The sequence below is a fragment of the Babylonia areolata genome, chromosome 10 (genome assembly GCF_041734735.1).
Source record: "Babylonia areolata isolate BAREFJ2019XMU chromosome 10, ASM4173473v1, whole genome shotgun sequence".
Taxonomy (NCBI): domain Eukaryota; kingdom Metazoa; phylum Mollusca; class Gastropoda; order Neogastropoda; family Buccinidae; genus Babylonia; species Babylonia areolata.
Window position 1 is genome coordinate 18,659,710 of NC_134885.1, and position 27,717 is coordinate 18,687,426.

At 41.6% G+C, this 27,717-nt stretch overlaps 1 protein-coding gene across 1 annotated transcript in view; it reads left to right on the forward strand.

The window, feature by feature from the left end:
- The window catches only part of LOC143286854 (ER membrane protein complex subunit 10-like), an 88,258-nt gene extending 64,942 nt beyond the window's left edge, over positions 1-23,316 (forward strand). Inside the window, exon 7 of the mRNA XM_076594692.1 lies at positions 22,438-23,316. Coding sequence (XP_076450807.1) covers positions 22,438-22,527 — 90 coding nt within the window. The 3' untranslated portion in view covers positions 22,528-23,316. The remainder of the gene's footprint in view (positions 1-22,437) is intronic.
- The last annotated feature ends 4,401 nt before the right edge of the window (positions 23,317-27,717 follow it).

Consider the following 27,717-nt stretch of genomic DNA (forward strand, 5'->3'; position numbering starts at 1 on the left):
CTCCCAGCCGTCAGTCCGCGACGCTAACCACTTCGACACGGCGGCTGGTCTGTTTTATTTTTATTATATTTATTTATTCATTCATTAGGTTGGTTAGTTAGTTATTTGTTTATTTATTCATTCGTTCATTTATTTATTTCCCAGCTTTTGCAGGGTTTTTTTTTACTTCCAGTATCTGTTCTTTCATTCTGATTGGGTTGTTTTTTTTCGAAAGGGTTCACTATATTGGCTTCTTCGAAATTCTCATCTGTTACCCTACCTCAACTGCGACATGGTGGCGTTGGCTGAATTGATGAGGCCATTGGGCATATTTTGTGTGTGTGTGTGTGTATACATATACGACATATAAACATTAGTCGTTAAAGAAAATAAATAGATTTTTTTTTTAAAGCAGAAAGAAGAAGATGATGAAAAAAAAACATCTGCTCACAACGCAGCGTTTTCATCACAAGGGACGTGCAAAGAATCTTATGGTCCACAATATCGTGTATGTGTGTGTGTGTGTGTGTGTGTGTGTGTGTGTGTGTGAATGGATGGTGTGGGCGGGGAGGAGAATAAGAAGGGCATGATGTGTATGTGGGGGTGGGGGTGGAAGAGGGGAGAGAACAAGACGAGCTGGGAGGAAAACACGCAGAAATGCCCAGAACACAGAAACAGAAATCAATTAACAGACAATACCGTCCTCTCTGTCTGTCTGCCTGTCTGTCTCTCTTTCTCTCATTCTCCCCCCCCCCCCCCTCTCTCTCTCTCTCTCTCTCTCTCTCTCTCTACCTCTCTTCTTGTGCTGATACCAAAGCAGATGCTGTGGAATCATCGGTTCGGCGTTGGACTTCTGGTTCAGTGTTCGCCAGTGATCGGGTTTTCAGGCCCATTTCGGCATGATGTTGTGTCTGTGGAAAAGGCACTTTTCTCCGATTTTCTTCACTCCACCCAGGTGTAAATGGGTAGCAGAATTCGGCTGGGAAAGGTTAAAACGGCAGAAGGGAGGATAGTACCCTACCAATGCCATACCCAAAGACAGTGAATTTGAATTCAAAGCCCTTATGTCCGCAAAATGCTGCGAGACCTTCAACCGTTAACCTTTTAATGCATAAGCCACACTTCAGCAAGTGTGAACGAGACTCGTGATTGATAGATTGCTGGACTGCGGAACGCCCAGTTTCCAATGTCGAATTGTTTTAGGCCTTCTTGTTTTGTCTTGATGAAATATATTGTTTGCGCTGTTTAGGGGGGGGGGGGGGGGGGGGGGGGGGTCAGGGTTGGTGTACAGTGACACAAAAATTTTCCCCACTGTCTTCGTTTATGTGCACGTGTTTGCGTGTATTGTATTGTATTGTATAACGTTTTTGTCACAACAGATTTATCTGTGTGAAATTCGGGCAGCTCTGCCCGTGGACAGCACGTCGTATCCGTGCAGCGCCACCCATATTTGTTTTTCTCTTTTTCCGTCTGTAAATGTATTCGTATTAATATCAAACTTGAATTTTCTGCAGATTTCCGCCAAGAATAGTCCTTTTCTTTCCATGAAATATTTTACGTGTGCAAAGAGCATGCTGCACACGGGACCATGGTTTATCGTCTAATCCGAAAGACACCCACACGATGACTCGAAGTCAAGTGGAGGGATGCAGGGGAGTGAAAATGACGGTCTTTGAATTGGACTCGAACTTTCAACCGTCGATTAACTTCACCCAACAAAAACGTCCCCAGCTAATGCGATGTCCACAAGTTCCTTTTTCTTATTTTTAGAACAGTGGACCCTGAAACATGAAACATCACAGTGCACATGTTTTTGAGTGTGTGTTTTCACGGGATTTCAGTTAAAAATAGCCCGCGACTCCGTGACTGTCCAGTTTCAGTTTCAGTAGCTCAAGGAGGCGTCACTGCGAACGGACAAATCCATATACGCTACACCACATTGCCAAGCAGATGCCTGACCAGCAGCGTAACCCAACGCGCTTTGTCAGGCCTTGAGACTGTCCAGTGGTGGTGAAGTGAGGGGAAATGGATGGCTTGCACGCGCACATCGTTTTGCTGCGGCTCACACGAGTGGGCTGTCGTTGAGTCACATGGTTGTGCACCATTTGAAATGGTGGAGGATCGAGACAGAGAAGCCAGTCTGCCGTGAAGTGGTTAATAGCTTGTCGCTAATGCACAACTCTCTCTCTCTCTCTCTCTCTCTCTCTCTCTCGCTCTGTGTGTGTGTGTGTGTGTGTGTGTGCAACTACTTGTGCAAACATCCCTGACGCAGTATTCCCAAGGTTGAAAAGACCCGTTTTTATGCTGTGCACTCAAGCCTCATGTGTCTCAGAGGGAGCAACACACATGCGCGCGCGTGCACGTGTCTCTGTTCTCCAACAAAGACCACAGTGATGGATTACTGGTTAGACGTTGTGAAGCCAGGTCCGATTAGCCTATTACCATTTCACCTAGGCCTGCTCTTTGATCGTGCTGCCATCCTTATTGGCCTCTCGACAGTTTCTTCCTGTAATGTTTCGACTAACCACCGATCCCATTTGGTCTATTTAATCTCTCTCTCTCGCGCGTGCACCTCGGGGATCAGCTGCATAGCACGAGACATAAGTTCATATCCCCCAAACCCCAAAACAGACGCGGCAAAAGAGGTGGGAAAAGATTGTGCTTAGGTAGCAGAATGACAAAAGCAGAGCGGCTGTTAAAGAAATTCTTTAGAATCGGCAATTGGAATTGTTCCAGCGCGAGAATGAGAATCTCAACAATTGAGAAATTGGCATATGATTTTGACATTTTATGTCTCCAAGAGACCAGGACAAGTGCAGACAGACCAATACATTTTGAGAATTTCAGTCTTTCAAAGGAATGAAGGAAGAGGAGTAGCAATCATATTGAACAAAAACCTAAAAAAACAAAGTTTCCACCATAAATCTAGAGAAATGGTGTAGCAACTCATGTGAACTAGTGGGGGTGCGTCTCGAAAAACCTGACGGAATTCACAAAAGCATCGTGCTCATCAATGCCTATGTTCACCCAGAAACCTGCACAACAAAAGAGGATTGGGTTTTTTTTAGAGGAAATAGAGAACGAACTTGGAGACTCAGTCATAATCTGTGGAGACATCAATGCAAGATCGAAGCTATGGGACAAGCGGAACACCAACCCACAAGGACTCGCACTTGAAGGAATGATAGGGTAAATTCTTCTTAGCCCATTAACAACCACATCCCCAACTCGCCTTGGAACAAGACAAGGGGACAGTGACAGTGTGATCGACATCGCTTTAACATCTCCAAAATTCAGAGCAGAAGTGAATGCAGAGACGCTTCCACACCAAGGCAGTGACCACCTCCCGGTAGTGTTCAGTCTACAGAAACTGTCAGATAAACCCTGTATGAAACCGTGTGATCCATTTCAGTATGAAACCAAAGAGACAACCGTCATCGAAAAATTAAGACGCAGAAAAGAAACAAAAGAACGGCACCGAACAGGATGCAAACTATTCAGCCCCCATGGTGGAATCCCGACACAGAGAGAGCCTGGATAGAAAAACATGCGGCTGTCAAACTTTGGCAAAAAGAAAGAACAAAACCATCTCCGGACAAAGATATTGAAACAAAAATGAAAGAAAAAACTAAACAGTTTGAAATCATTGCTCAAGAGGCCAAAAATGACAAGTGGAAACAGTTTTGCGAGGCACTCAGATATGACTCAACATTGACATAGTTCTGGCAATTTTATCGTCGCATGGAAGGGAAAACGTGCACAACAACAACCCCAGACATGGTAGACACTGACGGAACCAAGCTTAAGACAAACGAAGAAAAAGGATCCGCCATGCTCAAACGTTTCATACAACAGAGCAATCAAAGAAACTTAGATGAGAAAAAAGAAATATGTTGAGGAGTTAAACCAAACCCATATGCAGACTGGACCTGATAATGACTTGACAATAGATGATCTAAACGAAGCAATAGCTAAATGCAAGAAAGAATCAGCTCCTGGCCCAGACAAAGTTCGCTACTCGGACATCAAGGAACTATCGGAAGAAGACAGAAGCAAACTTTTCAATCTATATCAAAACAGTTTCCACAATGGACATGTGCCGGAGGACTGGACACACAGCTTCTTAAAACCCATACCAAAACCAGGAAAGGACCATCATCAGGTAAGCGGCTACCGGATCTTAACCATGCAAAACATTGCTGGAAAGCTCATGGAACACATGATAGCCAGGAAACTTGCAAGGGATCTTGAACACAGGCACATTCTCCCTTCAAATCAAGGTGGTTACAGAACAGGCAAGTCCACATGGGAAAACACAGCTGCTTTTGCATATGAGGTGTATGAAGGATTTCAAAGAAAAGAAGAAACACTAGCAGTAGCAATCGATCTTGAAGATGCCTACAATAAAGTCCAGTTTGCGCACCTCATGGAGCTGCTACTAAGGTATGGAGTAAGTTTGACACTGACAAGATGGATAGCAGCAGCGCTTCAGGAAAGAACCGTCGTCCTACGCCTCAGAGATTGGATGTCTGCACCTTCTAAATTATCCATGGGAATGCCACAAGGGTCTCCGCTCTCTCCTGTCCTCTACAATGTCTACACGAAGGGCCTTGCAGACTTAAACAACAATGGAATAGCTTGGGTGCTTACTCTTGCGGATGATGGCCTGGTCTTCAAAACTTCGAAAGATGCTCAGGAAAGAACTAAAGCCGTCCAGAAACAACTAAACAATATTGCTTAATGGTGCAAAGACACAGGATCTTCCATCAATCCAGCGAAAGCCCAAACGTTGCTGTGCACCCTCAACAACAGAACCGTGAGCAAATCACCACCTTCTGTGTCATTCGATGGGATTCAGATCGAGAAAACTGAATGCCTACGCTATCTAGGAATACACTTTGACAGGATGCTGACCTTCAGAAAACATGCGGAAAATACTGTTCTCAAATGCAAAAAGGGCCTTTCAGTCTTAAAAGCAATGGCAACCAAAGGTATTGAACAACGCCACCTCTTCCTGCTATACCAATCACTCGTCCTCAGTGTGATCGACTACGGACTTGGGCTAACAACACCGTCTCAAAGCAACCTCCTAAAATTAGAAAGAGTTGAAAATGAAGCTATGAGGCTGATCCTTGGAACAACAAAAGACACGCCCACAGAAACCATGTGATACCTGCTTGACCTTCCTTCAGTGCAGGCCAGAAACAAGTTAGAACAGGTCAAGACCTACTTCAAAGCATTAGAAAACCCTCAAAACCCACTGCATGACGCAGTCAAAGAACAAAAAGGCATCCGTCTAGGACGAGGAAGATCATGGATGGGGCAAGCAGAAGACACAATCCAGCTAGTATGCCGACTACAAGACCTGAAAGAAACCAAAGAATGGGAGAAAAAACCCGAAAACCTCAACCATCTATTCAACTCAGCCATTTCACCCACTCTAGGAAGACATTGTCGGGAATGGCCAGAGGGCAAAACTGATGCGGAAGTGAAACTACTCATAGAAGAAACAGTAAAGAAGAGGACATCATCATATACACAGATGGCTCAGTCACCAAAGACCAGTCCGGCTGGGGATTCACTGCAAAACAAAATGGAAAAACAGTTAGGGAAGAGAATGCTGCCTACAAAGTCACAACCTCCAGCCTAACGATGGAAGTTGAAGCTGTGACACATGCCCTCCAGTGGCTATCGTCCATCCATACGCCCGGAAACCAACATGCCATGATTCTAACTGACTCAATGAACCTCATACAGAAAATTGAAAACGGAATGGGAAGCCCAGAGTGGCATAAGGCAATGCGCAACTTTCAGATAAAAAAACTCACATGGTCATACTGCCCGGGACATGCAGGAGTTAAGGGAAATGAGCGAGCTGACAGACTTGCTGGTAACGCAACACCAACGAGCGACCTACATCTAGGAAAATCGGAAATCCTCAGAAAAGTCAAAGAATATCAAAAAGAACAGGTACAAGGCCATCACACCATCGATCGCCTCAAAGAAATAAAAGCAGAGAGAGGGAGCGGCCGTAAGTCTAACATGAAAGGTAGAGCACGATGCTTTGCAAATCAAATATCGGCATCATTTCCAAACCAGCATTGCGCAAATTTCTTCAAAACGGAACAAAGTCTCTGTGGGCTTTTCCAAATACAATAGACTGAGCAACACACTAGACGCCACATTCTTGGCATCAGAGATATTTTCCCATCCCTCTTGCAGCCAATCAGTGGCAGCCTCTGTGCGTGTGTGTATTTGTGTGTTTGTGTGCATGTGTGGGTCTGTATTTTTGAGTGCGTTTGTGCATACACGAGAGTGTAAGTGTACACATGTGTCAGGACAGTTCTGTGCACGTGTTTGTGTGTGTTTGTGTGTGAGGGGGAGGTTGGGGTGCGGGGGGAAGTGGGGTAGAGGATGAGGTATGTGAGTGTATGCATGCCTACACTGTGGGAGCAACAGGATATTGGAACGTATATATCTATATCTATATATATATATATATATATATATTATATATATGTGTGTGTGGGGGGTGGGGGGGGGGGGGGGGAGATATGGGCATATGTGTGTGTGCTTGCACAAGTAAGTGTTATGTGTGTGTGTGTGTGTGTGTGTGGGTGCCGTGGAAGCTGCGATACGTAGACTAGAAATGAGTGTGTGGAGGAGGGGGGTAGAGGAGGTGCAGGGTAATGTGTGTGTGTGTGTGTGTGCGTGTGTGTGTGTGTTGGAGCTCATGTACGTTTATATGTATTTAACTGTGCTTTCATATCTTTGAAACTGCATGTTTGGTGCATATCTGTTATGCATGTGTGGGTGTATGTGTGAATGTGTTTCTTCATGTTTTACATTTATTTGCTTATTTATCATCATTGTTATCTTATTTATTTATTATTATTATTATTATTATTATTACTACCTTTTTGACTCACTTGTGTAAACAAAGTGAGTATGTTTTAACCCGGTGTTCGGTTGTCTGTGTGTGTGTCTGTGTGTCTGTGTGTCCGTGGTAAACTTTAACATTGACATTTTCTCTGCAAATGCTTTGTCAGTTGACACCAAATTAGGCATAAAAATAGGAAAAATTCAGTTCTTTCCAGTCATCTTGTTTTAAACAATATTGCACCTCTGGGATGGGCATAAAAAAAATAAAAAATGAAGACTAATTATATGCAAACTGCATTTACTGTTAAATTTATATTTTTTGTATTCTCTAAACTTGGCATTTTGATCTGATATTCTAACCCAACAACAAGAGCAGTCATTATTATCATTTTTTTGTTCAAACAGGAACTTGTTTTGCTAAGCATGGAAGTTTTATTTATTTTGCAAACGTTTTTCGTGCAGATAGTAAAAAAGGAAAATTACTCTGTAATTAATGCTAGGGGACTTAATTCGAATCTGGTTAGGACTTTTTTTCTTTTTTCTTTTTTTTTAACGCGAAGCTTTATAATAACAAATACAGAACACATTTTAACGATAGATTTTTTTTTTTTTTTTTTTTTTTTTTTTTTTAGTGTATCACAAGTGAGTCTTGAAGGCCTTGCCTCTCTTGTTTATATTATGATTATTATTTATTTATTTATTTATGTAATCTTATCTATTATTTATTCACCTTTTTTTCTTTTTTCTTTTTTTTCTCAAGGCCTGACTAAGCGCGTTGGGTTACGCTGCTGGTCAGGCATCTGCTTGGCAGATGTGGTGTAGCGTATACGGATTTGTCCGAACGCAGTGACGCCTCCTTGAGCTACTGAAACTGAAACTCTCACACACACACACACACACACACTCAGAGACCAACTCAGTATATAGGCAGTGTGGAAATATTTGAATCAGGATCCTCAGTTTAGCATGATGGGGATGATACGTGGACATGTCTTTGCCGCATGCTGCAGAATCCACCAGCCATCCTCGCACAGCGGACTGTACACATTCTTTGTTCCCGCTCAGTTTGTCAGCAGTGAACTGTCTTTTATCCACACTGATTTATATTTTATTTCATCTCTTTTTTATGCTTATCTTAACTGATCATCAAGATCTCCATATTCGAGTATTTGACATCCCATTTTTGACTCACTTGTGTAAACAAAATGAGTCTGTGTTTTAACCCGGTGTTCGGTTGTCTCTGTGTGTGTGTGTCTGTGTGTCCGTAGTAAACTTTAACATTGACATTTTCTCTGCAAATACTTTGTCAGTTGACACCAAATTAGGCATAAAAATAGGAAAAATTCAGTTCTTTCCAGTCATCTTGTTTAAAACAATATTGCACCTCTGGGATGGGCACAAAAAAAATAAAAAATGAAGCCTAATTATATGCAAACTGCATTTACTGTTATATTTATATTTTTGTAATCTCTAAACTTGGCACTTTGATCTGATATTCTGACACAACAACAAGAGCAGTCATTATTATCATTTTTTGTTCAAACAGGAACTTCTTTTGCTAAGCATGGAAGTTTTATTTATTTTGCAAACGTTTTGGTGCAGATAGTAAAGAAGGGAAATTACTCTGTAATTAATGCAAGGGGACTTAATTTGCTTTAAACTGATCTTTCTCATCTTAAACATTACATTTTGAAATTATACTCAGTACATAAAAAGCTTGTGTGTTTTACTCTCAGTGTACAGGGCTTTCACTATGTTCATTCGCCCAAGTGGTCTTTTTCGGAAAATACTAAAATCAATACGACGAGTGGACTTTACAGATTTGTTGGCTGAGCCCTGAAGGTCATGGGCAAAGATCAATTGCGTACACATATTTATACACATTCAAAGCGCGTGCTCATATTCTTCGCGAACGCGAACGACGCCATTTTGTTTCAAGTTGTTGACCTGCCCCTTCAATCCTATATTCAATGGACAATACACGATAACATGTGTTGGAAAGTTGGAGAAGGAGATCGTTAAATATTTATTCAGAGAAAGATTTGTGAACGCCTCATCACTTACTGGATTATGCCCCAAACTGCCATAAAAATATCCACAGAATCAGTCGGAATTCACAGTTAAAAATTGTAAACCATGCAAGTTAATACCCTTGAACTGATCACGATGAAACGAAAAAATTTCCAGTCTTGACTTTTCTAAAAATGAAGTCCTTTTCACGTCTTACGACGTTTAGAAGTACTTGTACTTGGCTGTACATGTTATTAGTTTAACAAAATACTAAATTTAGTAAGAGATGTATTAAGTGAAGACGGAGGCTTTCTGAGCCATGAACAATTCTGTAAAAAATGGAACATAAGGGTAAACTACTTACACTATCAAAGTTGTACACAAGCAGTAAAGCAATACATTAAAAAGGAAAGGATAGTAATAATCAACAACGAAAATAACCAGAACACAAAAGCATTAGACATGATATGTAGAGTTACAAAAGGACCAAGAACATATTATAATATTTTGCTTGAAAAATTAGAAATATATGACATAAAACCGTTTGTTAATTGGGAGAGAAAACTGGATGTTGTAATAGATTGGAAAACTGCTTTAGAGTTAATTAAGAAGACAAAAGAAATCAAACTAAAATGGTTCCAAATCCGAATTTGCTTTAGAATTCTAGTCACAAATAGTATTCTTAGAAGAATGGGATTGACAGAAAGTGAAAAATGCAACTTTTGCAATATTGAAAAAGATACTATACACCATTATCTGTGGGAATGCAGCTATATACAGTCTTACTGGTTAGAACTGGAAACATTATTGTGCCAAGTGTGTGAAAGATTATCCTTTAATACTGAACTTGTTTTGTTTGGAACTGACGACAAAACGAAAACAGACGAAGTACTCAACCTGATTATATTATGGGCTAAATTTTTTATATACAAAAGCAGAATCAATGAAATCAGACCAACAATATCAGCATTCGTGAAGGAAGTACAGTACAACTACTGCACTGAAAAATATGTGTCCAGAATGGAAATGCGCTATAACAAATTTGAACAGAAGTGGTTCCCGTACATGGGAATAATAAACGATTTAAATGATTAGTCTAGTATGGTACATCGGAATATATAAGAATGGTTAAAGAAACTAGTTTTTTGCTGCCAGTATCGTTGCTGTCTTATTTTTACTTTATTGTATTTTATTTTTGTATACAACACTGCCAACCACACGTACAGACATACCGGCGACAGGCGAATTTCTGCAACACCATATGCTAAATCTCAATTACCATTTATGTATCTGTAATTGAAATATCAGATGCTTTGGTGCCATTAAGCCAACATTCAAGTGTCTGTGTGTAGCCCATTTCGTTTGCCAATGTGTGTGTGTGAATGTGCGCGCGAGAGTGTGCGAGAGGGAGCGTTTTGTGCATATGTGAGTATTGGGCAGGAGGAGGATTGGGGGGGTGGGGGAGGGGGGTGTATGCGTGTTTGTGTCTGGCTGTTTGCTACTCTGTGTATGTAAGAGATAAAGAGAATAACATAATGATCGGACAGATGGCTAGTTTAGAATGTACACAATATTATGTAACAGGTTTTGATGTTTTCATAATGATAATAATAATAATTGATAATACTTTTGTTGTTTTTTCTTCATGATTATGTTTGTACATTCTAACAACCTGTACTAAACTGGATTATTCTCGGTGTTCCCTCGATGTCTCAGAAGGAGATTATGTTGCTAGTTTTGTGGTATATTGACCGAGGGATTATACGTTAAAGAGTGTGTGTGCGGGAGGGCCTCACTGTGTGTGTGTGTGTGTGTGTGTGTGTGTGTGTTCGGATTGGGGAGATGAAAAAAAAAAAAAAACAAAAAAACCCCTTGCAGTTGGATGAATGATATAACTTCAATGAAGCAAGGGTCAGTGTTTATGTGTTTTCCTTGAAGCAGATTCTACGGTGTAATGCTTCATTGTTTTTGTTGGAATCAAACAATGTATTTTGTTATATTGTTTACACAAATGTGAAATGTTATTACATGTTTCTTGACAGACATAACCTTCTCTGCAAGGGAAGACAAAACAAAACAAAACAAACAAAAACAAAACAAAACAAAAACAAAAAAACAACAACAACAACTAAATTTTCATATCAACTTTAAAACTATAAAACTAGAATGAACATAAAAGAGAAATTGAATCGACCGTGTCGTACTACATTCCCGGCGGGTGTAACTAAACTTGTACATCTATCTAGATCTAGTGAAAACGGCTAAATGTTGCAGTGTGATTGCGGCGATAGCCATTAAAAAGATTTTTTTTTATTTTATTTTTTTTTATTGCCCTTAAAGATTTTTTGAACGCCCAAGATACACCAGAATAATATGATTTAAACAGCGTTCTCACTGCGAATACCGCAATTGATTTATCGCCCTTAAAAAAGTATGTTCAAATGTTAAATTTTAGAACGTCAGTTAAGGAGCCACGATAGTGTAATGGATAAGGCAGTTTCTTCTCAACCGAACACGCGGGGTTCGAATCTGGTTAGGACTTCTTTTCTTTTTTTTCTTTTTCTTTTTTTAACGCGAAACTTTATAATAACAAATACAGAACACATTTTAACGATTAGATTTTTTTTTTTTTTTTTTTTTTTTTTTTTTTAAAGTGTATCACAAGTGAGTCTTGAAGGCCTTGCCTCTCTTGTTATGATTTGAACTAGCTTTTATTAAAGTTTGTTCTCGACAGTCATACGTGTTGCGTAATTTGTGTGGGGCCGTGACGCTGTGACGACGAAGGATGGTTCACAGGGGGTTGGTTGGTGGAGACCATCCGTGTGTGTTGGATAGTTCGGACTCTGTACTGAGCTGTGTGCTAGCTGACTGGGAAGGCCAAGCAGCATTGGCTTGAAGGAGTTCAGAATATCTCATCATTGACTGTTGATCGCTCCTGGCCTCAGGTCATATTTCTTTTCTACCCAGGACCTCCCCCCTTCCATGCTGAGCGGTGTTGGTTGGTTGGTTGTTAATTTAGCGTCTGTTCACTGAAAGAAGGGTGTGTGTGTGCGTGAACTCAGAACTCAGAACTCATTTAATTGTCGTAAAACCATCACAGGAATTATGGACACTATAAACTAAACACAACAAGCAAACAAAAAGTAAAAGCAATAAGTTGTGAGCACATGCAGGATATTCCATAAGACATAGTTATGGACTGCGAACTTTAAAGCATTCATATATGTATTTTGCCAGTTCTGGTTGGAAATAATTTTGTGGCAACAGAGAACTCGGCCTTTGGATTATTGTGTTGCCAGTGCCATCTGGCCAGTGATTCGAAGACTGGGAATTAACTGTCACAAGTAGGCGAGATCTCAAGTTAGAGTACACACTACACGTGTCCAGAAAATGCAGTTCATCCTTTATAACTCCACATGATTTACATAGCGGGTCTTTCCTAGTTACGTTGTAGTGACGTCCACGCTCAATTTCAAGTTCATGTGCACTTATTCGCAATCGACATAGTGCTCCTCTGTGTTTAGTATTTTTGCAGCTCACCAGGTAAGGTTGTAATGTATAAGTATTTGCAATTTTGCAATAAAATGAGAGCCTTGAAATGGTCTCGTTCTTTCTGCTGTTCCAATATTGAACATATTTATCCTGTAGTTTATTCATGGCAGAATATTTTAGTCGCTTAATGTTGAGTGTGCCTTGGTTCTCCCACACGTGGGAGAATCCAATTGAAACCAGTATCTTTTTGATAAAATTAAACCAAGGAACTTTTTCCAATGAATTCATCGATAACATATCATCATATGCTTGCCTCAAATATCTATCTTCTTTTGATTCTATGATGTGTACCCAGAATGAGATGACCTGACACACTGCGGTCAGAGAAATGGGATATCTGCACAGCTCTGCCAGGACTGGTAACTTAATTGATCTTTTGTGTACGCCCATTAAGCTCCTACAGAAGTTGACATGTACATTTTCTGATGGGCATTTTGCGGAGAGAAAGGCATCAAATTGGTTAAAAGCATAGAGGGCGTGGAGAAGTTTGTCGCAGTTTGATTGAATGGAAACCACACCTCAGCGCCGTAACTGAGAATTGGGGTGACTAAAGTGTCAAACAGTTGCGTCATTACATCCATTTTTACTTCTTTTCCTCGCACACTGCGTTTCAGAGCATGTGCTGCTTTATGTCCTTGTTTGGCTAAGTGGTCTTCAGCAAGGTGAAAATTTCCACTCTTATGAAAAATAACTCCCAAGTATTTGTATCTATCTGTCGTTTCGATGCAGTTATCGCCACATGAAAAGCGCACTGGTATTTTGGGGTCGTTTTTTGTGAAAATTACGACTTTTGTTTTGTCCCTGTTGATTTTAAGCCCCCATTGTAGACAGTATTCATGTAGTTGGTCTAGTTTGTTTTGTAGTCCTGCTTTTGTTGTCGAGAGCATCACAATGTCATCCGCATATAACAGATAAGGGATCTGAGTCTTGGTTGTTTCGTTGATGTATGGTGAGGTGTCATCGTGTATATATTCTCTTATGTCATTAATGAAAATATTGAATAGCGTGGGGCTAATAACATTTCCCTGAAGCACTCCTTTTTTAACTGCGATAGAATCTGTGAACCCGTCGTTTGATTTACCACATACAGTTGAATTTTGGTACATCGCTTTTATAATGTGGAAACATTTTCCATTTATCCCAATTTTGTTTAGTTTCAAAAGAAGTGCATCATGCCATATATTGTCAAATGCCTTATTAAAATCAACAAAACAACTGTAGAGACGCCCATTTCTTTTATTTATGGTGTTGTCAATTATCTTTTTCAGGATGAATATGTGATCAGTGGTTCTAGAATGCCTTCTGAAACCAGCCTGCTCTTTTATTAGTAACTCGTTTTGTTCTAGATATGTTTCAATTCTTCTGTTGATAACTTGACAAAACAGTTTTCCAAAGGTGCTGTTGAGTGTTATACCCCGATAATTGTTAGGATTGGTTGGGTCTCCACTTTTAAAGATAGGAACATTTATTCCGTCTTTCCACTGACTGGGATAAATACCAGTCTGAAATATGGCATTGAATAACTTGCATACAGTAGCACTGATGCTGGACATGCTTGCTTTTAGCATTTCGCTTGTATTTCCGTCTTTACCGGGGGCTTTATTGGTCTTGAGACTCATTACGGCTCGCATTATTTCAGTCATCGTAAAAGGATTGTCCAGGACAAACACTGGCATAGTCTGTTTTATTCTATCAAGTTCTTTTTGTACGTGTTCTTTCCTACCTTTATCAACGGGTACTTCACTACTTATCAAGTTTTCTAAATGATTCATCCATTTAACTGCAGATAATGTGTGTCTTTGCGGTTGAGTAGAACTATCTGCATTTTTTAGTTCAGATAGTATTTTCCAATCTTTTTTGGGGTCGTGCTCCATTGCTGTGTTTAAACTTCTCACAAGTTCATTTCTGTACGTCTCTTTTGTTTTCTTTATGGTCCTCTTGTATGCTTTCAGGCAAGAAAAGTATTTATTTTGAATGTTTCTGTTAAAAGGATTTCTGTTCAATGCATTCAGTAAAGATCGCACCTCTTTCCTTTGAATGAAACAGTCATGTGTGAACCACTTTTTAGACGGCTTCTTTTTCCGTTTCGTGCATCTAATCTTATGTTTGATCGATAAATCGGCCGCTGCAATAATAGTGTTTGTGAGATTTGACACAGAGTTTTCAATTTCTTCTTTGGCAGTATGTACGTTTCGGAAGTTAACTTTTTCGAGTCCTTCGTTAATAGAGATTATCTTATTTGAAACTGACAAAGTCTTAAGTGCTGATGCTAACTTTTCGGCAGAGCCCTCATCCCAAAAGAAAGAACGATTGTATTTTGAGTCTCTTAAAGTGGGACATTCCTTTCTACTGACAGAACTAATAGAGGGTGAACTCTTTCTTGTGACTGGTAGATGAATGAACAATTCGATAGGACAGTGATCTGAAAACATGGTAAGATTTTTGACCCTGTATTTCATCACCTTTCGCATAAGGTCCTGGGAACACGTAAAGTAATCTACGACACTTTTCCCTGTTGGCGAAAAGCATGTGGGGTTACCATGTAAGTCACCAAGAGTTCTCCCATTTAAAATATACATATTATTTTCCATACATAGTTTAACCAACCTTCTTCCATATTTCTGTACTACTTTATCTGACGAACTTCTTTTGTGCACATAATCACATGTGTAGTTAAGTGGGACATCATACATATTGTTCTCACCGTCCATCTGGATAAAATCATCTAGCATACCAGTTCGTGCATTGAAGTCACCACACAAAATGACATTACCTTTTGTGGTAAACAGTTCTACATCCTTATCTGGTTGTTCCCATACGTCCCGTGTGTGGTCACGTCCAAAGGAGGAGAATTCAGGTGGTATGTATACACAGCCAACATAAGTGTCTTGATCTGTATTAAAACTTTTTATCAGCATCCACACAATGTCACTACTGCTCTGTGGCAGGAACTTAATACGTGGTCTTAAATATTCTTTCACAAATACAGATATTCCACCAGAGGCTTTCTGTGCCTTTGCTCGCTTTGTCCTACAGTAGTGTACCCCTGTTGCAAAGCCAGGTAAAAATATATCTTTGGTCTTATCCCTGTCCAGGTGTGTTTCCTGGCAAATAACGATATCATAGCTTGAAAATAAGTCTGTCACTTCTTTTTCTGTGAACTTGTTTGTTTTTGTTCCGTCGATAGTTTCCCTAAAACCTTTGATGTTCCACGACAGTATCTTCACAACGGTATTTGATTCAATGATGTCTCTAATTCTGTGCTACGGTGCTATGGTCTTCAGGAGAAATGACAATCGTTTTATCAACTATCTGCTTGTGTTGGTACAGTGCTATGATCAGTGTAACATAGTGGTCAGTAAAACACATACTTCCAGGACTTATCATGTAGACAGTACCTGTGTGTGTGTGTGTGTGTGTGTGTGTGTGTGTGTGTGTTGGATGAAAGATCTGAGGTGGCACTCCCACCAGTCTCGTGGCGGAGATGAAGGATGCAGCAGGAGGGCGACAGAAGCAGGGCAGTGGTCATAACCTGACCCCATGCAGTCACAGCAGCACAGAGGCTGGCGTGTGGTCAGCCCCGCAGCTTGATAACTGCAGCCGGCCAGCTGTGGCGCTGGGACAAGTGAAGGGAGGCAGCGGTATAGTTCTTGACGGGCGTTTATCGCGGACCAGACAGAAACCAGGCCTGCAGCGATTGACACGATACATCCAGCTGCGTCGGCCGGATAAGGCTCACAGTCAGATGCCAAGCGTCCGTCTGCAGTAATAATAATAATTGGCTTTTAGGGCTTTGTGAATTCAGGGCGCTTACAACAACAACAAACAAAAACCAAACAACAACATGAAATAACAACCACACATACATTTTACAGTGATACAACCGTCAGTGTTGTGAAAACGGTAGCATAATAACAAGAATAGCGGCGGCAGCAGGACTGGTGATTATTTGTTAATTTTGATAATGATAATGGTTATAACAATAACAAAAGCGAAAAACCATCAGTTCCAAGGATATACTATTTTTTCTGTTATGATAATAACGCACACCAATTCACAAATTTTTATTGTCTGTGTGATGCTGCTGCTGCTGCTGTTAATACTATTGCTGCTGCCGCTTCATAATCATATGGTTCGTACACACGCACGCATGCACATACACACACACACGCACGCACGCACACGCACACACACACACACACACACACACGTGATTTTTGAGCCTCAGAAGACGCTGTTCCAGAGCAAAGTAGACACCGAGTGGCACATCCCCACGATCCATGGAGCTTAAGAGCTGTAAACTATACCCTAGGAGAGCGCTGCAGACACGTTTCATTATGATTGTTATTAGTAGTGTTTGTCAGGGACTGTCGTGGGCCAGCTACTACTATTGTTATGACTACTGCTGATGATGCTGTAGTGCACTAATGATGACTATCACTAAGGCTTTCCAGATGACCTGGCTGTATTGGAAAAAGAGAGGTGACGGAGATAAGGCGAGTGGTTGGTGAATGGATGGTGATATTAGAACGTCAATGTCCAGCAGTTATCCCCCACTGCAGTGCCCAATCCTGTCCAGGCCACTGGCCGATGGGTGGACGAGAGGCCATGTACCGCTATTTTGTTTGTTTTTTCCCTTGATGTTTTGTTTCTATTTCCATTTCTTCCTTTCTTTTTTTCTTTTCTTTGTTTTTGTTTGTTTTTGATGCCTTCCTCGCTTCATCTTCCACGTGAAATCCCGGCATCTGCCATCACTGCTAATCTGGGTTTGCTACGCACACACACACGCACGCACACATGTACACACACACGCACGCACACTCACCCACTCACAGACACCCCCGAACACATACAATGTATGAATTTTATATATATATATATATATATATATATATATATATATATATATATATATATACGTGTGTGTGTGTGTGCCCTGTCTCTGTCTCTCTCTCTGTCTCTGTCTCTCTCTCTCTCTCTCATGTATCAAATTATAAAATCCCTTAGGAATCTACGTTCGGCTGATGCATATCTTTTCTGAAAACTTTTCGAAACACAAATTTAACCAGTCTTGAACTAAGGAGCTGAAATAGGGGGAACTCACAACAAATAACCAAAGGGTAAAGGTACGTGCTTTGCAGTCAAGCGCTTTTTTCGTGTCCCATTACATTCATCAAGCACGTTGATATATGGCGAAACTGGCAGTTATCCATTGTATATTAAATCATTTGTAAAACGCATAAAATGTTGGCTCAAACTGACAAGACTGCGAACCTCGCGATCATGTAGGTAAGCATACGAAGTGATGCTGCTGCAAGAGGAGAAAGACAAAGAACTTCGGGGTGGGGGTATTTCATAATTTTAATAACACAGCATGGGTTGGGACTTGTAAGGATGTGCCAACGAGTAGGGCTCGAGAACGCTGTTTTATCGAATTTAAAGACAGCCTTTTAGCATGTTACAAACAAAACTGGTGTGGAGAAACAGAAAGTATTGATAGATATAATTGGTTCTATTCATTCAAATCAGTATTCCAAACAGAGACGTATGTTGAGATCATCACAAATATATGGCACAAGACCTGCCTTGCTAGGCTTAGGTTGAGAGCGTTTGTGTTGGATGTCAACAAAAGATGGTTCGATACAGATGTAGCTGCAATATCTGCTTGTTCAATACGTGGCGAAAGCTTAGAAGATGAAAAAGCATTTCCTGTGTAAATCCAAAGGATACGAAGTGGGAAAAAACTTACTTTATTGAATACAGCTGTAGCAAAAAGAAAAGATCTGTTCAGCATACTGAGGGCAGAATATCAGGATATGAGCCTCTCCCATGTTTCCGAGGCAGTTAATATACACAAAAAAGATAAATGAATATATCTCCAAATACTCAGTCAGTTAAGAATTTTTGCGGGTTAAATAAGAAAAAAAGTATTTAAAAAAGTACGCATAACATTTGGATGGTCAGTTCGGTTTATACGTATATGAATGATTATGGTGTGTACCCATGTTACATGCCAAAATACTTGTTTTTTGATGTGTTCTGTTTTCCTTGTATTGTTTAAACTTTGAAGTCGACTGCCCGAAAAAAGAGACTGTGGCGTGAACCTTTAAGCTACTGACAGTGAAATATCAAAGTTTCAAATTATCTCTTTTCTCATGTTAGTTTATTTGACTCGAAATCCGTTTTTCTTATATGTTCTATTTTGTTTAATTGTTTTCACCATCATTGTTCTGATTTGTACTTTCATGTCACCAGAGCTGCACATCCAATGACATGAAACATTTCAGTTTTCAGTGTTCTCTCTTCCGTCCCCACCCCCTGTGTGTTTGTGTGTGTGTGTGTGCGTGTGTGTGTGTGTGTGTGTGCGCGCGCGTGCTATTCTTGTCAATGTTTTCCTTCTCACTTTTGTGTGTGGTTGGCCTCCTTTGTACAAATTAAACATTTCCTTGCTGCTGCTTCTTCTTTTTCAGAGGAAGATTCGCGCGCGCGCGCGCGCGCACACACACACACACACACACACACACACACACACACACGCACGCACGCACGCACGCACGCACGCAGAGAGAGAGAGAGATACATATAGATATACGAATTGAAACTATGAATAGATATATAATACAGACTGACGGGACAGTCTTTGTCATACCCTATGGCTACCCAGTGCTTGTGGCGTGTATAAGTTATGATATTGTCAGTCACCTTTCTTGCGGTCCTAGGCAATCATTCCCACCACATCCATCTGTGCAAAAACAGCTGAACACTCCGCGTTCTCTCATTCACAAAAAAAGGGGGGGGGGGGAAGAAAAAGAAAAAAGGTGATGATAGTAAATCACAACCCGATCGATAACATTCCCTTCAGCCCCTCTTCTCTCCACACACACACACACACACACACACACACACACCGTCTAATATCGCATACCAGTGAAAAGACGTTGAAATAAAGAAAGAAAGAAAAGAAACACACATACAGAGCCAGTATGCGAGTAATGCGCGCAATCCTTTTATAGCACAAACCCCTGACCGTTCTGTCCGTGTTGGTGATGGTGCAGTGCAGGTGTGCCTGTAACAGATAGTGAGGTGCTGTCCTCTTCGTATCAGCACCCAGCAGTCAGCAAGGGATCGTCAGAACGAGTCCGCATGCTGGTGAAGACATGATGGTCAACACATTTATACGCTTCACAACTGCTGTTGAGGAATCCCTCAGCCCCAGCCTCCCACCCACTCCTTGTCAGAGGACTATGTTGAACGAGCGTGCCATTTGGAAGATGCATATATCAGGACAGGCACTTTGTTCATCTGTATCTATGGGGCATTGCGACATGTTCCATATAGAAACTCTGTTTAAGCCAGTAGGCGGGGTGCAGGGTCAGAGTTTCTTGCTGCTTTCGTCGCCCCGAAATGTTTGGTCATTGTTTATTCGTTCCTTCATTTATTTGTTTTATGAGATTGGTCAGTGACCATTGGTGATCTGAGCAGTGTATCTGATGTTTAGTGTCCTGCCATAACACCCTCATTTCCATAGCTTGAATTCTTTCCAAAGTCTGCTGTGAAGGTCCATGTCTCGCATGCATACAGGAAGATAAAATATACAAATGCACGCAGGAGTAGTTAAACACTTAAATAATAAAATCCGAATACATTAATCACATACATTACAATGCCCAAATAATACACTACCGAAATCACAGTACTTAAAAATCAGTTTCACCCTCTCTCCCTCCCTCTCCACCACTCAGCACCTCAATAACTTATACATAAAGCAGAAATAAACACACACTCGCACTGTCGCAGGCATCATGAGATGTAAAAATCAGATGTACGTCTTTTAAAGTTTTTTCTTTTGTTTTGGTTGGTTGGTTGTTGTTTTTTGTGCGTGTGTTTGTCGTTGTTGTTTTATTAAGTTTCAGAGCACTGATATTTTTCAAGGACAGAGTTAGGGAGTTCCTAACAGAGGTGCGAAAGATAGAAAAAGGTTTGTTGCTTTTTGCCGAAGGTCGCAAGGGAGAACCGCAATCTTGTATTGGATTCTCGCCTTCACATGAAGACAGTAAAGTGTTCTGAGATACTATGGTGGTGCATTCTTGTGCATGGGTTTACGAAGCATGAGTCGAGCTGCATGATTCTGAATGCGTTGAAGTTTATTTAGTTTGTTATCAGGGAGACCTGCTAAGAGAGAGTTACAGTACTCTAATGTAGATAGTGCAGCATGTCACAAACAGCGAGTTTGTTGGCAAGGAAAGGAGGAGCGGATTTGCCTACTCTACGTAATTGACAGAGCAAAGTGCGGCAAAAGTGTTTGACATGCGGATCCATAAAGAGTGTTTCCTCTAGGTTGGAGCCAAGGCTTCTAACAGACTGCGAGAATGGTATGTCAGAGGCAGAGATGGACATAGGGGTAGAGGTGGCCTGGTTAATATTTGACTTGGTGCCATGGGCATTAAGCTCCAGTTTTATCCTCACTCATCTTCAGCTCCCACAGGCAAGAGTTGGAATGCTGAGGGAACAGTGGAGTTAGAATCTTGTGCAAAGGAATGGTATGATTGACAATGACAGAGCAGAAAGAGTGTGCTCAAAGTAAATGGTATTGGATCCAAGAGTCATGCTTGTGGTACTGCATACTTAACACAGACGAAGCGCATTTTGGCACCTTTCTTCCAGTCGAAGTAGAGCGAAGGATGTGTGTGTGTGTGTGTGAAACGGTTTTTCGGAATGTAGCGGTTTTACCGCGCACAGGCTCGTTGAGGGCGGACTGGTCAACAACATGCTGACGGTCAGTGGTGTGGCCATCAGGAGATAGGGAGAAGCGCCAGAGATAGCTGCCATGTGCTATTAACAGCCACCACGCTGCTAATTGGGGCCACTGAGCTGTAATCGTATTTACTATAGCTTAGTGACAGGGGCCCTCAAACACCGTGCAACACAGCAACACGTGCAAACAGCTGGGACAGCTGATTGGCTAGCTGCCCAGGAAAAGAGGCTTCCGGTTCACAAGTTCGGTTTGCTTGCCCTGTGTGTACGCTGAAGACATCGTTATCGATTGTGGCGAGTGTGTGCGTGCGTGCGTGTGTGAGTGTGTGTGTGTGTGAATGTGTGTTTGCATGTGTGCGTGAGAGAGAGAGAGAGAGAGAGAGAGAGCGTTCACGTATTTTCGAGGCGGTATGTGTAAGCTCAGTATTGTATGTTAATGACCATTCCAATCATTTTTGCTATTTATCGGTATGTCATTTGCAAGTATTTACATTATAAAAGAAAAGTATTGCATCAGCTTGTTTCCTGTTCGTGTGTGTGTGTTCATTTATGTATTTGTGCATTTTTGTCAATTAGTATCTTCGTGTTAGAGAATAATAAGGGAGACAGGGTATAGCCTTCACATACCCGGGTTCTTGTCTCGGGTCCTTATCAAGCCGATAGCTGGAACAGGTGAAGTATTTATCAGCCGTTCCCCTTTGATCAGGGTGGGAGAGGTGTGCACTGTTTGTCTGTCTGTCTGTCTGTCTGTCTCTCATCTTTTGTTTTTTGAAATTTTTATCCTTTGTTATGTTATTTTATTACCGAAACATGAACATAGTTTGATTTACACGGATTTTAGACGGAAGGGAAGACAGAAAAAAAAAGATGGACTGACAACATTGCAGAATGGACAGGAAAGCCATTTGCACCAGGTCTTGACACCGACAGACCTGGAGGAATCTTGTGAACAGTTCTCCTGTGTGGCGCCCTCACAGAGTTGAGGGAGAAGAAAAAAAGACTCACACATAGTGACACACACGCACAGTGAAACACACACACACACACACACACACACACACACACACACACACACACACACACAGGTGTGTGTGTGTCTGTGTTTGTGTGTGTTATGCATTTTGATGAATGCACCATGTCATGCCATGATGAGAAGTCACGTTAATTTGTGGTGATGGTATATATGGGAAGATGAAGAGGTAGGTGCTACGTAATACGATGACGTGTCGATGACGTGTTATCATTGCTGTGTGTGTGCAGTGGATGTACATTGTGCCCTTCGTCATCATGATGATCATCATGTCGTCAGCTGACCCCCAGGCCCAGGGCGGTGGAGGGGGAGGCCGCTGAGGTGGTCCCTGTGTCGTCAGTCCTGGGCCACTGCCTCACGTCCTTGCTGTATTTTGGTTTTGTTCATGTCATTTGCCTTCTGTGTTGTTCATTTTATCTTATTTTGTTGTATTTATACTTATCTGTTTATGTTGTGTGGTAATTGTATTTCGTGTTGTGTAAATGTTATACACAAACCTAGGGTACGCTCTCAAGGCCTGACTAGCGCGTTGGGTTTATGCGTTTGTCAGGCATGTGGTTCTCTCTCTCTCTCTCTCTCTCTCTCTCTCTCTCTCTACATATATATATATATATATATATATATATATATATATATATATATATATATATATATATATATTATACAGATGCGATGTAGCGTATATTTTGATCAGTCCTTTCGATTTAACTGAAACTGAAACTTGTTCGTGTTGCTCAGTGTTTTGAATGATGATGATTTCCCTTGCCTCACCAACTGCCGTTATCTGTTGCAGTGCGTCTCTGCACTCATTGTGCGCACGTGGTCGCGCGCGCGATTATGTGTATACATGTTTCTGCATGCACGTGTTTGTTGTGACGTTTGCCATTCCAGTCTTTGTAACAAGCCCAGGGAATCGGGCTCAGTTATGAGTTGACGAAGAAATAAGTGTGTATTTTGTGTAAAACTAATCATTGCCAAATGTTTCCATCAGGCCAGTGCGGAGAACTGTTTGAATGAGGACGACACCAGATAAGAACAGAACTGATTCGCGGATAGCGTTGGAGTGAATTGGAGAAGTAAAAAAACAACAACAACAACAACAACAAAAACAACATAAATAAATAAATTAAAACGATGCCACGATTTTACCGCCGAACCTTTGATCTTTTACCTGCTTATGAGGACCAGGAGTTTGAATTTCTAGCATCATTACTGGGCAAAACTTGCCATATGTTAACATTTGGCAGTTGTCAGTTTTTCGTGATAGGAACATTTCATCGTGACAGTTTTCCACGTGAGAATGTGAGAAGTTTTGTGTTTGGAAGCTGTGTAAGAAGATGTACAACAGGAGGGAATGTTTGCTTGTGTCCGAGTTGGATAAGAGCTTAGGTTCTTGTATTTTTCTGAAAGCTCGGTAAAGATGAATATAATGTGTGAGTATTATGTATGATTGTGTCAGTGTGCAACCAAAGTGATTCTTTTACGTAGTCGTCGAGGTAATGTTTGCATATCTGATGTTTTGGTGTATTGATTAAAAGTTTATTGTGAAAATAAACAAATTTTACCAATCAGTTTTAAATGTTTGGAATATTTTTTTCTTCTTCGTTTTCTCTTGTTCTGTCTGTGTCCCCCCCTACCCCCTCGTTTTTTTTCTCCTCTCCACATTCTCGTATTTCTTTTTCTCTTTCTTCTCCTTCTTCTTCATCCTCCTCATTCTTTCATTTCCTTCACATATGTATTCAGAATGGTGTGAGTGTGTCTCTGTAGTTGGTTTGTTGTTCAGTGATTGTCTCCTGCTTCAATGTGTAGAGTGTGTGCGTGAAATAGAAGTAATGACTGTTCGTGTTCCATGTCGTATTATTTGTATTTATGATGCTTTTGTATTTTGATTAAAAAGTTTCTCATGAAAATAAGCTGTCAGTGTGTTTCATGCATTTCTGTCTTTCCTGTGTTTCAAGTCGGTCTCTCTCGCTTCCTTTCGTTTGTTTCATTCTTTCCCCTCCCCCAGCCTCCCTTTCCATCCACTCATTTTCGTTTTCCCGTTGTTTTGTTTTTTTCTTCTACCTATCTCCTAAATATGTAATGCGTGGTAGGTGTGTGTGTGTGTGTGTGGTTGAATAGTTGATCTGTGTTGCGAATGACTTGTCATCTGCCCATAAAGCCCCGTCTGGTCGGTTGCGCTATGAGGAACAAACATCAATAAATGAATGAATAAATAGTCTTCTGTCCTTAACCCAGACCCCCCAACCCCACCTCCACCCCTCTTCTCGCCCGCACCACTGTCGCTGCGGTGATCAGATCAGATGTGTCTGAAAGCCATGCCCACAGGCTGGTCACTGGAGAACGTTTACATCATTTCCCCTCTGTCTGGCCCCCGCCCTCCCCTGTCCCCCAACACCCCCTATCCCCCAGGGCCACTCTTTTGTGTTTCTCTGAATCTGTCTGTCTCTTCTCTCTGTGCTACTTTCTCTTTCTCTGTCTCTGTCAGTGTCGGTGTCGATTTCTTCCTTGGTGATTTTCATAACACACACACACACACTCTCTCTCTCTTTCCCTTATCTCTCCCCCTGCCCCCTTTTTTGTTTCTTCTTTTTCTTCCCCCTTTTTTTCTTTCCCTTTTCTCTCTCCCCCCCCTCCCCCCCTCTCCCCCCGGGAAATTTGGACAACAGAGCAAACAGACTGGCCAAGTTTGCACTGTGTTGATATGGTAAGTACGTGTATAACTAACCAAACACGGAGTATATTTAAAAAATATATATAAAAGAAATTCTCCACTTAAGATGGATTCATACTTCAGTACAGTCAGATGTATTGTTTGTTCGTCATCACTGTAACAGACACCTTTCACAAGCCGTCATTTGGTGGCTATTGTCGCACACTGTGCATGTTCTAATTAATCTTGATAATCGAATATCACTCATGTATATCACTAGCATTTCTCCTGCGTGGCTTCTCCTGTTGATGATTAATGCATGTGACGGTCGGCCAATGAAATAGTTCGGCTCAGAGTTTGACCTTGAACTTGAGAGTGATCTATTTGGCCACTGGTGACAGTGACATCAGACTGAAGACCTCCAGTTGAGTTTTACGCAGGTGGCGCAGTGAGTCACTGGCTGATTAACTGGCGCTAATTAATCCGATTTTTATCTTCTCTTCGAAACTGACTAAAGCCTACCTTGGTGCCGAACAGCACGTAAGCTGCGACGCTGTTCCGTGCGGCACAATTGTCGGAGTAACTGAACAAAACGTGAAGTGTGTGACATCACTTGGCCAGAGGTACTGTTCAAGGAGAAACAGTGACAAAGTATGAGCATAAGACAAGGATCTTTTCCGCTTAAAAAGTGAATGGTATCAGCAGCATACACACTCCCAAACACACACACAGACACACACAGTCACCCCCCACCCCCACCCACTCCACACACACAGTGACAAAGTATGAGCATAAGACAAGGGTATTTTCTGTTTAAAAAATGAATGGTATCACCAGCATGCACACACGCAAACACACACACACACACACACACACACACACACACACACACACTGCCATGGACAAAGAAGAACAGACCGAAGCACAGCCCCTTTCTCTCTGTCCTTTCCACGCAGCTTACAGATACACCCAGCGCTCAGAGCTCTCTGCCTGTTCATTTCTCGGAGCGGAAGACCCATTTTTCCGTTGTAATAAGGCAGCTGGCATGGCCATGGCGACGTTTATCTTACGCTGTCATGTGCCTACTGTCCTGGTTTTCAGCCAGTGACAGTGGAGGGAGAGATAATGATTCTTGGGTTTGGGTTTTTTTGTTTTTTGTTGGTTTTTTGTAGTTGTTGTTTCTGTTTGTGGAAGGCGTTTTTCCTGTTCGACCAGCAACAAGGTCATGCTTCAGCTTACAGAGGATGTGGTGGCCTGGTGGCCTTGTGGCAATGTGCCCAACTAGGAAGCGTGTGTCCGCAGGTTCCAGTCCCATATCCTGAGTGGGATTTTGTACTCTCCCCATTCCACTAGGCCTTGAGTGGTGGTCAGGGTGCTAGTCATTCGGATGAGTCGATAAAATGAAGTCTCGTGTGCAGCATGCACTATGTGCACGTTAACATTATTTTAAATAACAAAAGGATTGCCCCTGGCAGAGTTGTGTAGAATATTTCACTTTGATACAAATGAACACATTGCGGAAACAGTGTGGCGCTGCACTGTGGCGACTCACTCTCTTGGGAGAGCAGCTCGAAATTAACACAGAGAAATCAGTTGTGATCAAAACTAATACAATAGAAAATGACCCGATCAGTTTAAGGGTTGTCAAATGGATTCACGCATTTATTGTAAAACAAAAAATGTCTTCAATGTTCACACTCAATAAAAACTATAATACCATGTTTACATCAACACAACCACATCCTTTAATGGCCAGAGAAAGATGTCGACCGAGATTGCTCCTGGATTTGGGGCATTTAGATGTACAGTCATCCGGAATTGTTTCCATGCTCCCTTCTGATGGTGTACGTGAAACTGATAAGATATTCAGCACAGTGAAGTAATCTGAATGTTTTTCCCTGAAGCCTTTTATTATCTTTTAAATAAAAACACACTAAAGAGCATATTAAAGGCACCTGCACTTTGACGTATACTCAAACACAATTGTTCTCAAACGGGATTATTGAGAAAGCATTTTTTTCTTTCTTTCTTTTTTTTCTTTCTTTTTTTTTTTAAGCTGTGTACATGCGCATTGAGGCGTATATCCGACCTAATATCTAACTGGGCTGTCTGCTTAGACCACGCAGCGTCGCCTGTGACTGTAGAGACCGATGCGAGAGAGACAGTCTCTGTCGCATGTGTAAGCTGATGCTGGTCTGTTGGCTGCCGTCCCTTTTCTGCGAGCTCGCTTTTCTGCTGCAACAGCTGACAGTTTGTCCTCACCAATCCGTAGCTGAATTTTGAGGGTGCTTCTCCAGCTGTTGCGGTCATCTGCAAGGTCCTCTCAGGACTCAGTGTTGATCTCAAGCGCCTTCATGTCACGTTTGCAAACGTCTTTGTATCTCAGCTGTGGGCGGCCGATGCTTCTCTGCCCCGTGGCGAGCTCTCCATAAAGGATGTCTTTTGGGATGCGACCATCTTCCATGCGGCGAACGTGGCCCAGCCAGCGCAGCCGACGCTGTTTAAGCATGGTATACATGGTCGGGAGGCCAGCGCGAGTCAGGACTTCGGTGTTTGTCACCTTGTCTTGCCAGGAGATGCTAAGTATGTGCCGTAGGCTTCTCAGGTAGAAGGTATTGAGCCTTTTTTTTCCTGACGAACATGTGTGGTCCACGCCTCACTGCCATACAGCAAGGTGCTGAGGATGCAGGCGTTGTATACAGCCATCCTTGTCTTCATGGTCAGCTTGGGATTTGTCTACACTCTTTGTGTGAGGCGGGCTAGTGTTGTGGCTGCCTTCCTGATCCTCTTGTCGATCTCAGTGTCAAGGGAGAGGTTGTCAGTGATGGTGGACCCAAGGTAAGTGAATTTATGGATG